The sequence below is a fragment of the Somniosus microcephalus genome, chromosome 7 (genome assembly GCF_052327205.1).
Source record: "Somniosus microcephalus isolate GS21.2 chromosome 7, FLI_Smic_1.0, whole genome shotgun sequence".
Lineage (NCBI taxonomy): Eukaryota > Metazoa > Chordata > Chondrichthyes > Squaliformes > Somniosidae > Somniosus > Somniosus microcephalus.
In genome coordinates, this window is record NC_140993.1 from 33,886,319 (window position 1) to 33,909,784 (window position 23,466).

General features: G+C 47.1%; 1 protein-coding gene across 2 annotated transcripts in view; it reads right to left on the reverse strand.

Moving 5' to 3' along the window:
- Positions 1-23,466, reverse strand: part of LOC147114601 (protein THEMIS3-like) — an 85,172-nt gene that overhangs the window by 316 nt on the left and 61,390 nt on the right. Inside the window, exons 3-4 of one of the 2 annotated variants that reach the window (XM_085992096.1) lie at positions 12,339-12,803; positions 4,209-5,305 (exon numbers count right to left, since the gene is read on the reverse strand). In XM_085992096.1, the coding sequence (XP_085848222.1) occupies positions 4,209-5,305; positions 12,339-12,803 (1,562 nt within the window). The remainder of the gene's footprint in view (positions 1-4,208; positions 5,306-12,338; positions 12,804-23,466) is intronic. The other variant, XM_085992095.1, reaches the window with a different exon arrangement.

Below are 23,466 nucleotides of genomic sequence, written 5' to 3' on the forward strand. Positions count from 1 at the left end.
GACCCATAAAAGTGCCAATATTCCTTCTGTTTACGTTACAGAATTTGCATTACAAATATGCCCAGAGCAATAAACAATCCTGGTCCAGCAAGCCTCCACTTTAAAAGTGTTCACATATAAATCTTCTCTGAGTGGATTATTAATTTTTAGACAGCTGGTAGATCCTGGGAAATTCCAGACTCCTTCTGCCAGCCATTAGAAAAAAAAATTCAGCTCATGAATGCTGATGCTGAAACACTTTAATATTGAGGTGCTTTTATATTGCCTGGCACCAGTTCCAGTGCAGCCAGCTCATGTGGCACAGGTTTTACATAGTCAGCTTCAAACAGAATGAAAAAACTGTAGTAACTCACTCAGAAGATCCTTTTTCAGCAGGGTCGCTAGTCTTAGCCTCACCTGAGCAAGGGGTCTGCTCTTCAGGAACCAGCTGCTGGTCATGCGCAATGTAAAAAATATCTTTAGATAATGAAGCTATTCACAAGCAATATTAATCATAAACCACGCAAATAAAGGATAAAAAGGCAATTTGAAATAAATGAAATCATTTGAACACTTTGCTACTGCTGACCTTGACCTAGAAATTCGATCGTGCCGTGCCCGGTTTTCAGGCATAAAATGGGTGCCTAAGGGCCCAATATGGCGGGCAGCCCGTGTGCGCCCATCTCACGCCAGAGGCTCGCTGCCCGCCAGATTGGATTGGATTAGGTGTCCACGGCGGGTACCAAAAGCGTTCAGAAATATCATTAACATATTTAAGTAAGGGCCCTGCACTTGCTGCATGACCCTTTTGTGAATTTAGTCTGCCCCAGTGCCAGTGATAAGCTCACCCAACACCTCATGGTGCTAACAATCAGGAAGGACCCTGCATGCAGTGCTATTTAAAGGGATCATCCTCACTATACAGGTTAGTTGCTGGTTTGTCCACTTAGGCTGTTAATTACCTTCTGGACCTTTTTTTTGGTTATTTTCTGTGTTGCACAAGTGAATTCTGACATCTGGTAACAAATTTGTGCTGGTGCTGGACTGCTTTTGTCTGTTTGGAGAGAGTTTATTCTAGTCGTGGCTGGTCTGGGAGATAGGTCTTTATGGTTGGAAGAGGAAGGGGAGCAGCGAAAAAGCTAGGAGCGAGCAAGAAGAGGGAGGAGGGGGAGAAGGGCACTGCGCAGGAGGCCATACCCACAGCAGGTCTTTCCTACTTTAACTGAGGAAAAACTTTTTACGTAGCGAGTGGTTAGGATCTGGAATGCACTGCCTGAAAGTGTGGTGGAGGCAGATTCAATCGTTGCATTCAAAAGGGAATTGGATAAGTACCTGAAGGAAAAAAATTTGCAGGGCTACGGGGAAAGGGCGGGGGAGCGGGACTAGCTGAAGTGCTCTTGCAGAGAGCTGGCACAGGCTCGACAAGCCAAATGGCCTCCTTCTGTGCTGTAACCATTCTATGATTCTATGGGGGAGAAATTCGGTATCGCCCTGTTTGAGGCGCAATTATCGGCCAGGCGCAAAGTTTAGCGCCTGCCGCTAATTATCGCCTCCGACTACAAACTTGGCTTCTATCGCCCCTGGAGGTGATTGGAGCGCTAAATCAGGCGCTACACACCTCTCATAAGGCGCTAACGCCGAGGAGCGAGGCGCTACCTTGTATGAGCAGGCGAAGCTCATGTGATGTCAGTCAGCAATGGAACACAGACACACTGGCACCGGCCAGTTCTTAAAGGGGAGGGTCGATCTTGCTCTCCATCCACACCCTGCTCATTGCAGCCTTGAATCTCGGCCTGGAGAAACCTGTACATAAAATCTGCTGGAAAGAACAATGGAGAGACCCAGGGAAAGAGCTCAGAGTGCAGCCCCCATAGTCTCTTCTAAATCGATGCAAGGAAGGTCAAATCAAAATGAACCTGCAAAGTGCTACTCAGTGCCCAAAACTCCTTCACACAGCGCTGAATCTTTCCAGAAATCTCTCTCTCTCTCTGAATGCGTGGTGCAAAAATGTCACCGACAAAAAAAGGCAGGAAGCGGTCGCCTTTAATAGCGCTCCCCCAGACCCTTCCCAACTGCAAAACGCTCCCCTCAACCTGTCGTTGCTAGCGGCAGGTGGTAAGGCAGGGGGCGCCACTCAATATCTGGTCCGGGGCACTACCGGGGCATTACACACACGACTGACGTCACGATCTGCGGGCGCAGGAGATCGTGGCGGTAGTGTTTAGCGTCGCCGCAAAATGTCTGGTCAATTTCGTGAGCGGCGCAAACATCGGCGTGCCCGGGCGCTAGTTGCTTTGCGCCCCATTAGCGCCCTCTTAGGGCACCAACGGGAGGCACAAAGCAACCGAATTTTTCCCCCTATGATTCTAACTTCACTAAGGAGCAATGGGTCAGGCGCCTTCACTTCACCAAGAAGGCTACCACTGAGTTATGTCACCTGCTGCAGCCACAACTCGAGCCTCAAACTAGGTGATGGACAGCACTGCCTGTGGCTGGTAAGGTCACCGTGGCTCTTAGCTTTTATGCCACTGGGTTTTTCCAGGCTAGAGCAGGTGACATCAGTGACATCTCACAGTTTGCTGTGCATCGCTGTATCAGGGAGGTGGCCAAGGCTCTCCATATCAGGAGGAACAGCTACTGACATAATAAAGACTCACTACGCACTTGGTTGTACATAAAGCAAGGCTTTAATCGACTTGTAACAAAACATGGAGGTCTAGTTAGTAGTCACTAGCTTCCTGTTTCCAGATTGTCTCTGGCCAAGTTGGGCCCACGCCCGAGGATTTATACTCCTCGGGCGGCGCCCTCAGCTGGCCGTTCAGTCATACTTCCTGAGTTACTTCTTGTAGAAGTTGCGATTTATGACACCTACATTACTTTCTTAATGGACAGAGCGAAGCAGGGCGAGAGAGAGCACTAGGCTTCGCGCATATTGCAGGCTTCCCCAGGGTCCAAAGTGCCATGGACTGCACCCACGTTGCCCTACGTGATCTCTTAGCAGACTGGCATCTTTCTCAATAGAAAGGGATACCAGTCCCTGAATGTGCAGCTTGTTTGAGATCACAGGTGGAACATCATGCAGTGCTGTGCCCGATTTCATCCTGAGCCAGTCCTCTGTGCCGCCTTTATTCCAACCAGGCCATCAGGTCACAGGCTGGCTACTTGGCAACAAGGGTTTTCTCCTCCTGACAGAGTTATGACTCCTATTAGGAACCTGAGCACAGATGCAGTGCATGCCTACAATAAGAGCCATGCTGCCACTAGTGATATCATTGAGCAGATCATCAGTGTGCCCAAGCAACGCTTTGGCTGCTCGTTCGGGAGGAGCCTTGCAGTTCACTCCTGACCGTGTTTCCAGCTTCATGACGGCATACTGCATAACTTTGCTGTACTGAGGGATCGGGCTTTATACGAGCAGGAAGAAGTGAAGGAGGAGGAGGAGGAGGAGGAGGTAGAGAAGTAACAGCATCGACCACCAGGGCCCCAAGCTGCCAGAGCTCTCAGAGAGCAAGTGATCCAAGAGCACTTCACATGAACCATCTCTCCAATCCCCAATACATCAACAGTCCCGCAATCCTTATCACCACCGTCCTAACTACAACCATCCGATTGCCTTCCTTCAGTCCAGCCTCATGGGTCTTGGCCTCAAATGTTTGCAAATATGAACACCAATTACAAATCAAGAAAAAGAAACTTTAGGGTCAATTTAAATTGCCCTACCCTCCCCCGTTCGGCAGGAATGGTGCAGGCGGGGGAAGGAGTTTGCGCCGTGTTTCTGCCTCCTACTATGCTAACTTGCCTGAATTGAGGTGGAACCTCCATTATCCATGCTCCAATTTTTTTTCACCTTTTTGATTATCCACCAGAATTTTGATGGAGCAAAACAAGACATCACCTCACCGGTCATCGTGCCAGCACAAATCTCCTGTTTAACATAAATCAACCTCACTATATTGTACTGCCTTCATTCTCCTGCTTATTGTATCATATGAATAAGAACAACATTTTGGACTTTCAATTATCCACCAAATTAACACTGTTGACCGGGAGAGTCTCCATTGGACCATGGATAATAGAGGTTCCACCATTCTCAAAAGACTATATTTGCACTACCTAAAAGCACTTTAAATACATTTATAGCAAATTTGAAATGAGACTCCACTCATTTCTGGTGCAGCATACAACATCAACATTCCTAGTATAGTAGTTCGGACCCTTAATACACATACCTCATCATGAACAAGAAGAGAAGGACCAGTGTAGGTATTTTTCTTTGGCAGTTTGGGTGGTATTAGAGGGGCTTGAATTTGACCACGCGATGCAATACTACTTCCAGGTTTGGGAGGTAGCGGAGGAGGTACAGTATGAACATCGTAATCTTTAAGCAACACATAGTCATCAGCTGATAAAAGTTCAATAGTTTTGGATGGTGGCAGAATCATTGCTTGCTCACCAGGGGAAGGTGACTCTTCGCTCATTATTGCCACCAGCACCTTCACAAGCTCAACAGGTATTTCAAAGGGTTCAGCTGAAGTATGGTTACTCTTAGCAACAAGATAGTTCATGTTAACTTCACCATCAACCCTCAGGTCATTTATACCAAACAGAAGATCACTTGCAAGGGACCGGTCTTTAGCAATCACTTTTACATGGCATGGAGGATTGTGGTGGGCCAGGAGCTCCTTGATGGTGTACTTTGCTCTGTCTTTTAAAACTTCCCAAAATGTCCCCATTGCATACATTGGTAGGTTGACTATCTCTTGAGTGGAGGTGTTTTCACATTCCAGAACATGTATGGTTTGCAGTTGCATCCCAACAAATGTAGAAATATTTCCAGGCTTGACTGTACGGAATTGATCCCCTGTTGTAAATGACGATAACCCTTCTCGATCTGCAGCATAGCATTTTGTAGCAATTACTTCGATCACTCCATCTGTCTTCCTTGCAAGTTCTAAATCATAAACTGTTTGGAATGTTCTGGGAGTCCTCTGCAATATACCGTGATAGGTCCAAGGAACAAGAAAATGTTTCTTGGCAGAGTGCTGTGAAATCTCTGTGACAAGGTATTTTTTCACTTCTGCTCTTTTCAAGATCGTGAGGCACTTTCCAACTTCAAAATATGTCACGTTACTTTGGTGGCTGGTTGCAATGTGGCTGTTTCTGCCCCTGGCGTCTACAATTCGAACAGTCAAAGGAAACTTGTCGCTCGGCATGGTGTAAATGTCTTCCAAGTAAACTGGTGCAATAGAAGGGTTGTGCGTCACTCCAGCCGTGATATCAACTATTTCGAAATCCAGTTGTGCTGGGATCATAGTTTCTACTCCTCCTAGCCAGGAAACAGACTCAAATTACAAAAGGAAACACATGACCTCAATTTAGGTTATTCACAGCAAGGGCGTGAGAGTTGTTCGAAGGAACTTTTGTAGAGTACTGGGCTAATGTTAACAAGCTGACATGTGAGATGCTTTGCAAAATAAGGGAGTTTGCCAAAAATGCAGAGTCATCATAATGGATAATTTCAATTAATATTTAATGACTGTAATATTTAAAGAATGTTTGTGCTCATGGAGCTGAAGGATGTTATAGTTGGGAAATGGAACAACTTTCCACATTTGGACACCAGTGTCAGCACCAAGCGTATTCATATCAGGAGTAGGACAGGTCACATGCAAAAAAGATCTCTCTGCTTTACCCCTAATGGTGAGCCTTAATTGCAACCTCAGAAAATTGACCTACTGTATTTTTATTTCCCATATCCCCATGCCTTTTCTGAGTGAAGTTGTTAATTTTGCACCAGTTGGTACCAAATTAGGAGCGGTTTTGTGCTGTATCTTAGACCCTTTAGGAAAATGCCCACACTTATTACAGCTAGCAGGGAAAGCAGACTGTTCTATCATTCTGAACTGGATTCATATCTGGATCCCAGAGGTGAATGGATAGTGTGGAAACTCACTTTTGATGTAGTCTAATACCACTTTTTGGCACAGCAGGTTCTTCAGCCCAAGGCATATGTCACATTAAATTTAACTAATAATTATAAACCAGCGGGGGGAGGTGTGTGGAAACATTCAGGCATAAGCGACTTAAAGATTATTAGGTATTGCTGAGGATTAAAACCCAAGAAAAGTAGAATTTAATTACTGGACTTCAGAAGAGCAAGGCCTTGAATTTCCACGAGGCTGGTCCCGATCTCCTGCCATGACTTCATTGGTAGAACCCCTGGAGAAACACCCTAAATGGCCATTTGCAGCCATTTCTCTGAGGGTTCCGTCGATCTTCTTACAGAACCCAAGCTGAGCATCGGACAGCAACTCATTGAGTAGGCGTTGCTTGATGGCGATATTGATTCCGCCCTCCATCATTGTGCTAATGGCAATTGGGAGGAGGCTGATGGGGCAGTAATTGGCCAGGTTAGATTTGTCCTACTTTTTTGTGGATAGAACATACCTTGCAAGAAGTTCTGTGAAAGAAATTAGTTATTGAAACCATGAGGTGGTGTTACTTTCCTCATTTACACTGCCGTGTTCCCTCTGTACTATGCATGGGGCATAGAACCTTTGAACCAGCAGAGAGAGAATTCACTGTGTAATGAAATTGAGCCCAGTTCCCAATGGTGAGTGGGGTAATTTTACCAGCCCAAAGTTTCCAATATCTACTGCTGGCACTAAAAACTTGCACTATTACACCAATTGTGGTAACTCATGTATCACCCAATCTCCAAAAACTGCTCTATTACCACATATTTAAAAATATATCTTTATAATAAAATTTGGTAGGTGGGTCATCACATTCCATTACAAAGTGCATTGAAAACCCTTATGTCAACCTCTGTCAATGGGCTAATTCATTATAGAAAAAAGTGTCCACGTTAACCTGAAATACCCTTTGTGCCCATAGGGGGTGCTGCGATTGGAGATTTCAATGTTAAATGTTGTGGTTATGTCTATGACTGGGAATTTCCTTGGAGCTGCTCCCGCTATGCATGTAAACAGGGTTTCCGCTGCACTTCCGACAAAGTTACGGCGACAGAGTGAGATCGGCTCCGAGGGAATTCCCGGCCTATGCATCTTTGAGAAAAACTGGGCCAGTAAAACTGGGAAAAATTCAGGAGCAGTAAAAAGTGGGGAGGGGGGGGGGGGGAAACAGGGTCACTACATTGAGATCACCCAATCGTATCTCAAGTAGGACTTAAAACTGAGACCATAGAGAAGGCTTACATCCCATCGGTTTTGGTTGGTTTTGAACTAGTCCCAAGCATCCTCCAGCAAAATGTGTTATATCACAGAGGTTTTATATTCAGGAGTAGTATAGCAAGGAGGTACAGGCAGGGATTTTGCAATTTGGATTACTTGATTATTGTGCTAATGGTAATGGGGAGAAGGCCGATATGGCCGTAATTGGCCAGGTTAGATTTGTCCTGCTTTTCACATCAGATTAAACAAGTGCAGAATGTAATTTTGAAATCATGCCCATTTGAAGTAGGTGTTGAAGGGTGCTAGGTATGACGAAGGTCATAAAAGAACCAGTAATATAAAGTTAGGGATCATTAAAATAATTTGTTTCTGATTTCCACTATATATATATTCCTGGATTTTTTCAGTCCGAGGGATTGGTTAAAATGATTCCCTCCTGATTTGCAATTACAGGAAACTTTGTGCTCTCCGGCACCGACGGGACCGAGCTGTTGCCGTTCCCTCAAAACTGCCGGACACTCCAGCGCTAATGTTGAAAGATACGGAAGCTTTTGAGCTCCGTATCTGTCAACAAACCCTGTTGCTTAGCAACAGCTTCTAAACAGTCCAAGCGTCTCTGTAGCTTAGCAACAGCTTCAGCAGACCTTGCAGAGCTTGACTGTTGAGGAAAAAAGCAACGAGAAGAAAAAAAAACTAACGAAACTAATGAAAACGGCTCCTGATTTTAGCCTCCGGATAACACAAAGTTTCCTGTAAAAAGCTCAAATTTCTAGTAGACTTTGTGCTAAACATTGGATCCCGAGGTGAATAAGCGTTACATTTGTGATGTTATGGCGGGAGCACTTCAGGGCCCGATTTTCAGTGGCAAATCCTCTCAAGCGAGAATTGTCTTGAGGACTTGAGGGGAGTTCAGATTGACAGAGCGGTGAGAGTTGGAGCTCAGTTAACAGATTTGTTCTCAGTCAACAAGGATATTGAGCAGAACGGGTTATTTTTTTTTGTAAAGGAAAATGTTCTTCAACTTGGTATTTACTCTCTTCTGGGTTTGTCCTATATGTGATTCTTAAAGTGAAAACATTTGTTTTTAAAAATCACTGTCCAATTCTATTTATTTGTACCTTTTTCACTCCACATTATGAGGTCATTTAAAAATTGCTTTTTAAAAATTCATTATGGGTTATATTGTACATAAACAATTTTGCATGAGTATTAAAGAGGAGGGTCAAAAAGGAAAGAAGGGTTAATGTGGGAAACATAGAAACATAGAAGATAGGAGCAGGAGTAGGCCATTCGGCCCTTCGAGCCTGCTCCGCCATTCAATGAGATCATGGCTGATCATCCAAATTCAGTACCCTGTCCCTGCCTTCTCCCCATATCCCTTGATCCCTTTAGCCTTAAGAAATATATCCAACTCCGTCTTGAATATATTTAATGAACTGGCCTCCACTGCCCTCTGTGGCAGAGAATTCCACAGGTTCACCACTCTCTGGGTGAAGAAATTCCTCCTCAATTCAGTCCTAAATGGCTTACCCCTTATCCTTAGACTATGACACCTGGTTCTGGACTCCCCAGCCATCAGAAACATTCTTCCTGCATCTAGTCTGTCCAGACCTGACAGAATTTTATAGGTTTCGATGAGATCCCCTGTCAATCTTCTAAACTCCAGTGAGTATAAGCCCAATCGACACAATCTCTCCTCATACGTCATTCGTGCCATCCCAGGTATCAGCCTGGTGAATCTTCGCTGCATTCCTTCCATGGCAAGAACGTCCTTCCTCAGGTAAGGCGACCAAAACAGCACACAATACTCTAGGGCCTAGAAATTGGGTTTTGGCGCAGCGACGGCTTTAGCGCCGGAAGTTAGTGCCGTAGCTAAGTCGCGCTGGGCGGGCCAAAAATTCAATAGTTCTGCGCCCAAACGGCTGCCGGCGCTGCTGAGAGCTGTTTGCGCCTGAAAACTGGCGCTACGCGCTGAATATCGGCGCTATTCCGGCGCTGCGGTGCGGCAGGTTCGGGAAGTGCAGGCCTCCTCCTTCCCTTAAGGAGGAGCTGCCTGCACCCGGCCGCGGCCCGCGAAAATCTTTTTAAAAATGAGCCCGGCACCTCAGACAAGTGCCGGGCTTGCTTCTGTTCCGGGGGGGGGGGGGGGGGGGGGGAAGTCCGGGGAGGGAGCTGCGGCCAGGCAGCCGGCGGGAAAGCGGCCGGCCGCCGCGGGGCCTTTAATGCGCCGGCGCAAAGTCATGTAAGACTCTGTTGCCAGAGTCTTAGTTGCGGCTGCCACGGGCGAGGCGGCCGCAACTGAATTTCGGCGCTGGGGCCCGTCGGCATGGCAACCGGGACGCTGCGCACACCGATGACGTCATCGGTGCCGGCGCAGCGCTACCGGTCTACCGCGGCGGAAGGGCCCCAGGCAATTTCGGCGCCGGCGCCAATTGCAGCGCTAGGCCCTCTAGCGCCGCAAAATCGGCGCTAAGGGCACTGAATTTCTAGGCCTAGGTGCGGTCTCACCAAGGCCCTGTACAACTGTAGCAAGACATCCTTGTTCCTGTACTCAAACCCTCTTGCTACGAAGGCCAACATACCATTTCCCTTCTTAACCGCCTGCTGCACCTGCATGCTTACCTTCAGCGACTGGTGCACAAGAACACCCAGGTCTCGTTGCACTTCCCCTTCTCCCAATCTATTGCCATTCAAATAATAATCTGCCTTCCTGTTTTTGCCACCAAAGTGGATAACCTCACATTTATCCACATTATAGTGCATTTGCCATGTTTCTGCCCAATCACCCAACCTGTCCAAATTGTACTGGAGTTTCACGACATCCTCCTCACAGCATACCCTCCCACCCAGCTTTGTGTCGTCTGCAAATTTGGAGATATTACATCCAATTCCCTCGTCCAGATCATTAATATATATTGTGAACAGCTGGGGTCCTAGGACCGATCCTTGCGGTACCCCACTAGTCACTGCCTGCCACTCGGAAAACGACCCGTTTATTCCAACTCTTTGCTTTCTGTCCACCAACCAGTTCTCTATCCAAGTCAATACCTTGCCCCCCAATCCCATGTGCCTTAATTTTGCACGCTAATCTCTTATGCGGGACCTTATCGAAAGCCTTCTGAAAGTCCAAATACATCACATCCACTGGTTCTCCCTTATCTATTTTACCAGTTACATCCTCAAAAAATTCCAGTAGATTAGTCAAGCATGATTTACCTTTTGTAAATCCATGTTGACTTTGTCCGATCCTTTCACTGCTTTCCAAGTGCTCTGCTATTACATCTTTTATAATGGACTCTAGCATTTTCCCCACTACCGATGTCAGGCTTACCAGTCTATAAGTCCCCGCTTTTTCTCTACCACCTTTTTTGAATAGTGGGGTAACATTAGCTACCCTCCAATCCATGGGTACTGTTCCAGAGTCTATCGAGTTCTGGAAGATGACCAGCAATGCATCTACTATTTCTAGGGCCACTTCCTTAAGTATCCTGGGATGTAGATTATCAGGCCCTGGGGATTTATCGGCCTTCAGTCCCATCAATTTTCCTAACACTATTTCCCTACAAATACTGATTTCTTTCAGTTCCTCCCTCTCATCAGACCCTATGTTCCCCGGCATCTCTGGGAGGTTATTTGTGTCCTCCTTTGTGAAGACTGAACCAAAATATGTATTTAGTTGGTCTGCCATTTCTTTGTTCCCCATTATAAATTCCCCTGATTCTGACTGCAAGGGACCTACGCTTGACTTCACCAATCTTTTTCTCTTCACATATCTATAAAAGCTTTTACAGTCAGTTTTTATGTTCCCTGCAAGCTTACTCTCATATTCTATTTTCCCTTTCTTAATTAAGCAGTGTTTCACTTAAATAACCTAAGTATAGCGAGGAGTTACACTGCGCTTGACTTTATGCATAAGTAGATTATTGACCCAGTAAAAAGCTCATGTTCTTGCTCACAACAGTGTCGACCTTAAAGGTGTTTCAACCCCCGTGCTTAATTCCTTGACTGGTAACGATGTTCGAACAAAAACTGATTTTTAACCAATTTTTTAAAAAATGTATCCAGTTTTTTTTGGGAGGAGGTCCAATTCTTTCCCTGATTTTCTCCTGGTTTTTGACACTAAAAATAGAACCTGAAAAATTCACAAAAAACCCCAAGCTTTTTCTAAAATCGGCCATGAAAGCCGACTTTAATTATCTTTACGTTAAGCTAAGTATTTCAGCCATTTCTTAACCACTTTTCTTCATTTTTTGCTTTTTTCCCGCAGTGGCACTTAGGTTCTCATGGTCCTTTTTTTTGTTTTATAACACTCCTGTGTCAGCTGTGGCTCAGTGGGTAGCACACTCGCCTCTAGAGTCAGAAGGTTGTGGATTCAAGTCCCACTCCAGGGACTTGAGCACATAAAGCCGGGCTGACACTCCCAGTGCAGTACTGACGGAGTGCTGCACTGTCGGAGGTGCCGTCTTTCGGATGAGACGTTAAACCGAGGCCTTGTCTGCTCTCTCAGGCGGATGTAAAAGATACCACGGCCACTATTTTGAAGAAGAGCAGGGGAGTTATCCCTGGCGTCCCTCAATCAATATAACAAAAAAACAGATTATCTGGTCATTATCACGTTGCTGTTTGTGGGAGCTTGCTGTGCGCAAATTTACTGCCGCGTGTCTCACATTACAACAGTGACTGCACTTCAGAAATACTTCATTGGCTGTAAAGCGCTTTGAGACGTTCGGTGGTCGTGAAAGGCGCAATAGAAATGGGAGTTTTTCTTTGTGAAGCGCCTTGGGCCATTTTACTACGTTAAAGTCGCTATATAAATATATTTGTTCTTCTTGTTGTAATCAACTCCAATTTTTATTTGTTGCTCCAGGCACTATTGCTGGCATAACTGGATTTCCCAATGAGAATTCTGTTTGAGATGCTTTGAAGAAGAGGAATTCCAGACAGACCAGGCTGCACGGAAAGTGCTCTGCGCCCACCACACAGCTCCCCCTTCACACACCCAAATCTGCAGCTAGAGTTATACATAATTAAGATTAAAATGCTTACTTTGGAAAATATGGAGCAAGGAACACACTTCCATTTGTGCCATTGCAAAAACCTGTTTTAGGTATAACCTATATCGGAAAGTCCAGGATGTGTGTGAGAAAATGACTCACAACCACTAACCCGCGAGTGTTGCTTTGACACAATAACTTGGTTGAAGGACGAGTTGGCCCCTGAAATTTTCCGGAAAGATGGAGAAGCTTTCTTTGAATGTTGGGGGTCCCATCACAGGCTTTACAATGCGGCTACGGCCTGCTGGAATCTTCCATGTTAGTATTTTATCAAGTGCGTAGTAATAGTCATCATGACATTCTTTGAACATTCCTCTACATTTCATTGGCAGAAATATGACTGGATTGTTTTTTCTTTTAATGAGCTGGCATTTCAGCATCTTTCCCCTGACTCCTTCCTTGATTCCAAGTAATGCCAACGTTTCACCTTTTTTAACAATGCTGCCTTCAGCCAAGGAAATTTTAACCTGGTTCTGGTATCTTGGCTGTTCTTCCCTCTTATTCCCTATCTTGATGCAATTTACAAGATGGCCCACAGTCTCATAGGTATCTGGATCTGGAACAAGCAGAAATTCCCCTAAAATGGAAAACAAAGCAATTAAAAGGAACCAGTGTTGTTTAGATTCACTTAAAAAAGTAAAAAGAAAGGTATTTAAAGAAAATGATCTCCAATTTCCCTATCTATTTTCCCCCTTACCTCTCCTTTTCTGAAGACAGTGACAGTTGGTAGTTTCAACAATCCCTACTGTACTTCACCTAAGTGGCTATTTTTCATTTGTGGACAGAGCGTATTGGTGAGATATTCAACAGAGGAGGATGGGGTGCTACACAGCAAAGCCCAGTCCTGTCCTCCTGTTTCATTCACTCTCGGGATATGGGCATCACTGGCAAAGCCAGCATTTATTGCCCATCCCTAGTTGCCCTTGAGAAGCTGGCGGTGAGCCTTCTGTTTGAACCATTGCAGTCTATGTGATGAAGGTGCTCCCAACGTGCTGTTTCGTAGGGAGTTCGAGGATTTTGACCCAGCGATAATGAAGGAACAACAATATATGTCCTAGTCAGGGTGGTGTGTTACTTGGAGGGGAACTTGGAGGTGATGGTGTTCCCATGCACCTGCTGCCCTTATCCTTTTAGGTGTTGGAGGTTGCGGGTTTGGGAGGTGCTGTCGAAGAAGCCTTGGCAAGTTGTTGCAATGCATCCTGCGGATAGTACACACTGCAGCCACGGTGTGCCGGTGGCAGATTGAGTGGATGTTTAAGGTGGTAGATGGGCTGTCAATCAAGCGGGCTGCTTTGTACTGGATGGTGTTGAGCTTCTTGAGTGTTTTTGCAGCTTTACCCGCCAGGCAATTGGAGAGTATTCCATCACACTCCTGACTTGTGCCTTGTATTCACCTGACATCCACCTATGTGCAGATCCCTGGAACTCTAGCCAAATTCTTTGGCCCCGATTTTCCCCGAGCCGTTGGGCGGGGTTTCAGGCATGTGGGGGGGGGGGGGAAATCCCAAATTTGGGGGTCCCGACACCATCCCGCCCAAAACCCCGCCCCACACAACTTTCAGGGGCGGCGGGTACCTGCCCCGCACTGGGACCCGCCGAAACTGGGCAGGAAGGGATTAGTGCCAATTAACTGCCTGTTAACAGGTAGTTAACAGGCAGTTTTTAGCCTAATCCCTATTTTGAGGGGTTTCGTGTGGGATTCCCGACGGCTCCAAACCACGCCAGGTTGAGCAGGCGGGCGGTCGGGTTGAAGGAGTTGGAGGGGTCGCGATGTCGGTGCTCAGGTGAGTGATGGGTGCATGAGTGCAAAGGTAAGTGTGTTTGGTGTGTCTAAAGTGTGTAAAGAACTTTTACTTACCTGTACTTTCCTTAACAGCCTTTCTTCCTGTAGCCGTCGGGAGCTGCATCACTCAGCCGGAACTTAAAGCTGAACGGCTGCGATCTGTGAAAAGTGACAGCCTTCAGCTTTGAGTGCTGGTGAGAGTTCTAACTGAGTCTGTGCAGAAGGACTCATGTTAGAACTCAAACTGTCAGTGTTTCACAGCTTCAAACAGCTGTGAAGCACTGATATTTCATCTGTCAAGAAATCTTGACAGATGAAATTGCAGTCTGTGACGTCACCTGTTGCCGGGTGGCCCTTAATTGGCCTGCTGAGCCCGTGGGTGGGCTTAATAAGGTAAATCAAGGGAATATCGTGCGGATTGGCTGGACGTCGATGTAGGCGGGTCAAAAACCCGAAAGTTGAAGTCCTGCCTTCTTCCCGACAGGTTCGGGAAAATCGACCCCTTTGCCTCTGTAACCCACTTTTGGAGCAGTATTGGTCACTCAGTCGAGAGCAGCTAACCCAGCACAAACCAGGACTCAAATCTGGGTTTTTCCAGCTTTGTATGGCTCAGTACTACACTAAACCTGAGAGAGGAAAGTAAATTCTTACTCTCAAAGCTATTGTACAGCCACTGGCTGGTAGCAGTCATTCCCCTAGGATCAAAGATAATTTTATTACAATTTCATTAGCAATTGAAACATACATCAAATCTATTTTTAGATTGTCCTTTCTGTGCTGTAGTTCGTTCGTTCGAGCTGTAAAGAATGGTACAGCAAAGAAGAGGTGACTATGTTTTCCTTCATGAGTTTAACAAACAAACGTCCATACAGAACCCCTGAGAGGGAGAATGTTGCCCCCATCTAGGTATTGGCTCAAATGGATCTTATGGTTTTGTGATAGAATTGAAATATATAAATAACAGTAATTGGGCATTTTTGAGTATTACTGTTACAGTGAACTGCACTATAGCGAGTTTATTTTTCCTTGTTTTGAATAGTTTAAAACGTATTAGAATGGTGCAGAGGTTCTGAGAGCTTCAAGTCAAATAAAGGACATATTAATTAACCATAGCCCTGAATTCTGTTAATTTGTCTGATAGTGTAACATTGTTCTATGTGATGTAAGGTTACTCTATACACTAGTGTAATTGTTTAGTGCGATGCAAGCTGGTGATCAGCTAGGTACAAATTGAGATAATTGGTTGCTCTATGGTACATGGGGTGGATTTTATGAAGTAGTGTTTCTGTTGGACAGCTTTGCACGATTAGAGTGTATATCAAAAACTTTGGCGTGGAGCTTAGCATGTCAAACTTTTCCTTCCACTAATTCTAATTCCTAGGGCTGGATTTTGCCAGGCCCGAGGAGGCGGGTTTGGAGGCGTGTCAGGTGGGAAAGTTGCAAAAAATGGCGGCGGGCACGGATCCCGCTTCCAGCCCGCCTCTGAGCAACTTTCCCAAAAGCAGGCTTTCAGACCCCGTTTCGATCCCGCCTCCAAGAGGCGGGATAGGCCCTTAACAACCACTTAAGTGCCTCTATAATGCCATTTTGAGAGGCCTTTCTGAGTGTAACACATTTCCCCCATGCTGCACGTCTCCTCTGGAACACGCCAGGTAATCCTGGCGGACTCACAAGTGGATTGCTTACTAACAGCTGCAGCTCCACCATTAAAAAGGAGTTTTCAGCAATGATCATTTGCAGGTGGCAGAACTTTGTTTTCTCAGGTCTGGGAGAACTTTTAGCAGGCCTACTCATTGTGGAAGTTTTGAAGCTGAGATCCATCTCCAGTGTGACCTCCTGGGAAACCCCTCTCCCCACCTTGACTGAGCACTTCCTTAACTGAGGTATAGACCTGCAGCATGGGAACCATTTATTTCCTTTCCTCCTGGGCCTTAGATTCGGACGAAGACCAGCCGCGGCAGCAGCAGAACCCTGAACAACAGCAGCAGCAACAGCAGGAGCAACAACAGGAGCGCCAACCTGCTGCTCACCCACCTGAAGCTGCACAGGCCAGAAGGCGCCAGCGCAGGGAAGGACGTCGCCGCAGGAGATACCCCCAAAACAGGGTTTACAGACAGAGGATGAGCTGCCTCAACATGACAGCAGCAGTGCCAAAGGAGGCTCAAACTTTTGCGAGAGGTAGTGGGTGACATCTGCGCAATGCTGCAGTAAGACCTGGAGCCCAGAGGAGCGGGTGGACACTTGCATCACACAGGTAACAGATGCCCTCTTTGTCAACGCGCACAATTACATCAACTTCTCCAAGGATGAAGCAAGTGTAACGGCGCTTGCGGTTGGATTAGCTAATCTGGCAGGCTTTCCAAGGTTGCAGGGCGTCGTTGACTGCACACATGCGGCCCTTAAGGCACCTCATCATAGAAACATAGAAACATAGAAGATAGGAACAGGAGTAGGCCATTCGGCCCTTTGAGTCTGCTCCGCCATTCAATGAGATCATGGCTGATCATCCAAATTCAGTACCCTTTCCCTGCCTTCTCCCCATATCCCTTGATCCCTTTAGCCTTAAGAAATATATCCAACTCTTTCTTGAATATATTTAATGAACTGGCCTCCACCGCCCTCTGTGGCACAGAATTCCACAGGTTCACTACTCTCTGGGTGAAGAAATTCCTCCTCATTTCAGTCCTAAATGGCTTACCCCTTATCCTTAGACTATGACCCCTGGTCCTGGACTCCCCGGCCATCAGAAACATCCTTCCTGCATCTAGTCTGTCCAGGCCTGACAGAATTTTATAGGTTTTGATGAGATCCCCTCTCAATCTTCTAAACTCCAGTGAGTATAAGCCCAATCGACACAATCTCTCCTCATACGTCATTCCTGCCATCCCAGGTATCAGCCTGGTGAATCTTCGCTGCACTCCTTCCATGGCAAGAACGTTCTTCCTCAGGTAAGGCGAACAAAACTGCACACAATACTCAAGGTGCGGTCTCACCAAGGCCCTGTACAACTGTAGCAAGACATCCTTGTTCCTGTACTCGAACCCTCTTGCTACGAAGGCCAACATACCATTTCCCTTCTTAACCGCCTGCTGCACCTGCATGCTTACCTTCAGCGACTGGTGCACAAGAACACCCAGGTCTCTTTGCACTTCCCCTTCTCCCAATCTATTGCCATTCAAATAATAATCTGCCTTCCTGTTTTTGCCACCAAAGTCGATAACCTCACATTTATCCACATTATAGTGCATTTGCCATGTTTCTGCCCAATCACCCAACCTGTCCACATCGTACTGGAGTTTCACGACATCCTCCTCACAGCTTACCCTCCCACCCAGCTTTGTGTCGTCTGCAAATTTGGAGATATTACATCCAATTCCCTCGTCCACATCATTAATATATATTGTGAACAGCTGGGGTCCTAGGACCGATCCTTGCGGTACCCCACTAGTCACTGCCTGCCACTCGGAAAATGACCCGTTTATTCCAACTCTTTGCTTTCTGTCCGCCAACCAGTTCTCTATCCAAGTCAATACCTTGCCCCCCAATCCCATGTGCCTTAATTTTGCACGCTAATCTCTTATGTGGGACCTTATCGAAAGCCTTCTGAAAGTCCAAATACACCACATCCACTGGTTCTCCCTTCTCTATTTTACCAGTTACATCCTCAAAAAATTCCAGTAGATTAGTCAAGCATGATTTACCTTTTGTAAATCCATGTTGACTTTGTCCAATCTTGTCACTGTTTTCCAAGTGCTCTGCTATTACATCTTTTATAATAGACTCTAGCATTTTCCCCACTACTGATGTCAGGCTTACCGGTCTATAATTCCCCGCTTTTTCTCTACCACCTTTTTTGAATAGTGGGGTAACATTAGCTACCCTCCAATCCATGGGTACTGTTCCAGAGTCTATCGAGTTCTGGAAGATGACCAGCAATGCATCTACTATTTCTAGGGCCACTTCCTTAAGTATCCTGGGATGTAGATTATCAGGCCCTGGGGATTTATCGGCCTTTAGTCCCATCAATTTTCCTAACACCATTTCCCTACAAATACTGATTTCTTTCAGTTCCACCCTTTCATCAGACCCTATGTTCCCCAGCATCTCTGGGAGGTTATTTGTGTCCTCCTTTGTGAAGACAGAACCAAACTATGTATTTAGTTGGTCTGTCATAATCCAGGTATTTTTGTCAACCACAAGGGCTTCCACTCCCTCAGCATGCAGCTGGTGTGTGACCACAATAAGGAATTTTTGCATGTTTGCGCCAAGTACCCTGGCAGTTGCCATGACTCCTTCATCCTGTGGCAGTCTAGTGTTCCTCCACACTTCAGTCTGCCAGACCAACTTTGCGGATGGCTACTTGGAGACAAGGACTATCCCCATAAGACGTGGCTAATGACGCTGTTGAGGAGGCCATCCAACGAAGCTGAGGAGCGCTACAACTCCAGCCACATTTCCACCAGATCCATAATCAAGCAAACCATCGGCTTGCTGAAGATGCGATTCAGATGCCTTGAGAGATCAGGTGGAGCCCTGCAGTACTCGGCAGCTAAGGTCTCCAGAATTGTCGTGGTCTGCTGTGCACTTCACAACATGGCACAGCATCATGGCTTGCAGCTCCCTGAGGGACAAGTGGCTCATCGCATAGCCTCCTCAGATGAGGATGAGGACGAGGAGGAGGATGAAATGTTTGGGTTAGCTTTGTTACCTCCAGACTGTTTTCCTGGCTGGCCACCATCCTTGCACCCTCTGTAAACTTGAGCTCATCCATAGCTCTGCTGCCCATATCCTAATTTGCACCAAGTCCCGTTCACCCATCACCGCTGTGCTCGCTGACCTACATTGGCCGCTGGCCCGGCAACGCCTCAATTTTAAAATTCTCATCCGTGTTTTCAAATCCCTCCATGGCCTCGCCTCTCCCTATTTCTGTATCCTCCTCCAGCCCTACTACCCTCCGAGATCTCAGCCCTCCTCCAATTCTGGCCTCTTGCACATCCTTGATCTTCTTCGCTCCACCATTGGTGGCCGTGCCTTCTGTTGCCTGGGCCCTAAACGCTGGAATTCCCTCCCTAAATGTTTCCACCTCGCTACCTCTCTCACCTTCTTTAATACGCTCCTTAAAAACTACCTCTTTGACAAAGCTTTCGGTCAAATGTCCTAATATCTCCATATGTGGTTCGGTGCCAAATTCTGTTTGATAACGCGCCTGTGAAATGCGCCATATAAAAGCAAGTTGTTGTTGAGATCATGATAGAGCTGATTGTTCTTGGTCTGTAGAAGGAATGGGCTTGATGATCTGAATTTTTATTTCTTCAGTCAAATAGGGGGGAAAATTTAACTTTAGGACCCGTCGGATGCAGGGTGGGGGGGGGGGGGGGTAGGGGCGGGGGGCCGGTGGCGCGCGGGAAACCCGGAAGTCCGGGTCTCCCTGCACGCTGTGACATCACTGACAGGTTCCCTGGCTGGAAGTCAGCCTGATTGACAGGCTTGGCTACCAGTCAGGCGTGAAATGCTGGAGAAGAGGCTACGGGACCATGTAGGTCTGCGCCCCAATCTTGAGGGGGTGTTCCGACGCCGGGGGGAGGGGGGGGTGAGTCCAATCCCCGGGGGGTGGGGGGATTTTTATGAAGAGGGGGGAGCTTGCGAGGCCAGGGGGAAGCACTCCTGCTCCTCCCGGCCCACAAGGAGTGTTCCCCGAGGATTTCCTCAGGAACCCCGGCAACCGCAGTTAAACTTGCAAAGCAGGTTAAATCCGAGGCTTCCAGCCTCATTATCACATTTAAAGTGCCTCTTGGGAACGGGTTGGCTGCCTGCCTCCCCGTCCTGCCTCTGTTAAAACCGGAAGTGGGCGGGTTGGGGTCAGGTTTCAGATTTTTAACACTTTTAACATCTCACCTGACCATAACCCGTGTGTGTCTTGGGATTAAAATCACCCCCATGCTCTCCAATGTTCATTTTTCTTTTTCAGGTGCTGTTGTGGACAAGTGACTGATTACTAAAAAGTCCCACCCTAGACTTAAGCTTAAGCAAAAAGTAAAATACTGTAGAGGCTAGAAATCTGAAATACAAACAGTAAATGCTGGCAAAACTGAGCAGGTTAGGCATCATCTGTGGGCAGAGGAAGGCAGGGCTAATGGCCCAGAATTTCCTGGAGACTTGGGCCATTGTAATGGTGCATCTACAGCATTGGGTTTGTTCCCATGCTCAAAAGTCCCAGGAAATTATATGTCATTATTCCCGCATAATTTCCTGGGGCCTTTGCACCACTCCACCAATACCCTCAACAAAACCGTGAAAAGTTGGTTTATCATAGCTCCGCTGTCCAGTCAAGTCAACAGTGCTTGTGAATTTTCTGGATGTATGCTAGTTTTCTTGCCGTAGTCACTTAGACTAAAAAATAATGGCGCAGGTAAAGGTATTTAAATTCATGAGTTCAAATAATTGCTTAAAGTAAAATAAAATCTCTGCTCCTCCTTGATACATTTAATTCTTAGCTAAAACCCATCAAAACACTTCGGCCTAGAAATTCGGTATAGCCGTGTTTGGGGCGCTAGTCCTGGCAAAGTTTAGCGCCAGGCGCAATTTAGCGCCACCTAGCGCGATATTGGGTTGCAGCGCCCCTAAAGGTGATTGCGGCGCTAAATCAGGCGCTGCACGCTACTCTTAAGGCGCTAACCCGGCGGCGCGACCCAATTTCGCGGCGGCGGGGCACAGCAAAGGTGCTGTCAATAATCACTTTCCCTGAGACACACTGACGCCGGCCAGCTCTTAAAGGGGCAGTTCAATTGGCATCACCAGACACACTCACTGCCTTGTAGGCCTTCAAAGCGGTGGGAGCCTACCTGTGGCGCACCAGCCTAGCAAGGCATGGAAAGGGTGAGGCAGAGGCGGGAACGCCTCACTGATGGGGCATTGGATGCTTTGGTTGGCGCAGTGGAATCAAGGCCAAGGAAGATGGTCGGAATGTGATTTATGTTTTGGACAGTCTCCCGGGTGTGAGAGTCAGTTATGTGTCAGTGTATTAGTTTTGCTTTCTGTTGCCATAGCTTTCTCATGTTTGAAGGAACCACATTTTGTGTAATGAAACACTTTCTTCATTTACAATGGCCATGCCTGCTATATACATGCATCTTGCCCTTCACAGGCTTGGGGGTATCAGACCGGTTCCATTCCTCTTCTTGGAATGGCAGCAAGCATTCCATGAGAGGTGCCTAGAAGCTACTTCTGATCAGCCTCTGACGCGCAGCCTGAGAAGAGCCACTCGCGTAGAAGTTCAGGGCAGCAGGCATCGTCTCAGCCACCAACAGAGATGTCCTGCACCTTATCTGAGGCTGCAGATCTGGCTGAAGCAGCTGGCACAGCTCAGTCACCACCTCCTTTCTAAATCGCTGCCTTCTGACACACTGCTCCTCCGGCATGTTCATGTAGGAAAACTGCTGTCGGAAAACCCTGCCAGCGTAAGGTCTGCTGTGGCGACGTCTGTTGGCCCTCCTCCGTCTGGCCATGCCCGCCCCCCTCTCCCAGCGTCTCAGTGCCCTTTCCAGATGATTCAGCAGCAGGACGTTCCCCTCCAATGCAGCCCCCATAATAAGTGCCCACAGGAAGATTCCCCGTTGTCAAGGCTCACCAACAGCAAGGTGATGGTCAGAAGGCTGAAGATCGTCTGCCTGCGCTGGCTCAGTGGTCAAATGGCTCTCAGTATGCAGCTCAGCAAATCTTTGTAGCTCTCGAGGAAGTTATGCTCCAAAAATGGCTGCCGCTTTTAAACCACACCAGTCCCCTTTAAATAATGCTCCTCCAGCCCGAGAGCGACTTGGTAAGGTTCCAGGTAAGCTGTCACTATTAGCGCCAGGCGCTACGGAAAGGGGCGCCACTGAATTTCCGGTCCGGGGCGCCCAAAAGGCGTTGCACACTCAAATGATGTCATAATCAGCCTGTGCCCATGAGCGGGCGCTAGCCGGCGCTAAATGCATGCTCAATATGGGGCGAGGTGCTAGGCGCCCTGCGCCTGCCTGGAAATTGGCTAGCGCCCCACTTCTCGGCCTCTTTAGGCGTTAATCGGTGGCGCTAACAACCGAATTTCTCCCCCATCTTCTTTGTCATTGTGCATTAGGTTTAATGCATATTTTGTGCATTGATGAAAGTGAGAGTGGGGAAGACTTTTCTTTAGGCCTGTTTTCAGACCCAATACGGTCAGCGCGCTCACAGCACGCGCCAGAAGCTAGAGGCTCATCCCGAAATTGGGCCTCGGGCCCCAACTGAATAATTCCGGCAAGCTGTGGGCACCTTTCGGGCCTCCTGCGGCAGCTCACCAGTATCCTGCGGACCAATTTGAGCCGGCCGTAACGCCAGCCGCAGCAGTCAAGTAGATCCCGTTGCGGGATGGAGGGGAGTCGAATGAAAGGATGACGATTGCGGGCCAGCAGTGGCCCACAGTAGTGCTCCACCTGGCTCCACGTTAAGGCAAGTTAAACGTTTGGGGAGGGCGGTCTCTCAGCAGGCGATACGCTCCTCATTACAACATGCAAGGGGCATAATGCCTATTTAAGTCAGACTCTAGGGATTCCTGAATATCGTCCGAGTCTGTTAAGTCTGTGTGTTATATTGAGAATTACTACACAGACCACAAGAGTAAACTTTAACAGGTCTTTACCAGTTGAAGGTCAGGGCGGAACTGCCCAATAAATCATTACACAGCACTTATATACCGGTGTGGTCACCACCGGTATTACAGTATACAGCAGCCAAGATAAAGTAGTGCAACTCTTAAAATAGTTCTCTTAAAGGTGGAACGGTTACATACACCACAATCCTCCCTTTTTAGCTTAACAGTATATATTCCCCATTAACATAACATAATAACATATATACACAACTTCATGTAAAAACAGTTCACAGATTCAGTCTCTCTGGAGGCTTCCTGACTCGGTCCGGATAACGCCTCGGTGGTGCAGTAGTTTTCGGTGGTGTAGTAGGTTCTTTTGGCAAGGTCGATTCGGCTTGAATGCCAGTGTCGGGTTCATCTGATTCCAGTATCACCGGATCGGAGGTAGCTCCTATGGGTATCTCTGCTTCATCATTAGGCATATAGAGTTGTGGAGTAGGTTGTCCCTTTTCGGATGACTCTATGATCTGGTCAACACGGCGCTTTATTATGCTTTCACCAATGTCCACGGTATACATCAGCGGTCCTAGTCGTGTGCAAATAGTTCCAGGCTGCCATTTCTCGGTACGGTAGTCCCGGGCCAAAACTTGTTGACCTATCTGGAAGGTTCTAGTTGGCCTTTCATTCATGCCTTGAAATTGCCGGTTCTCTACGTCCCTTCTGATGTTTGGCTTGATCAAATCCAGCCGGCATCTTAGTCTTCTATTGAAAAACATCATGGCGGGAGTTTGGTTTGTAACCGCATGTGTTGCATTCCTGTACGCCAACAAGAAGTTATCTACCTTATGTTGT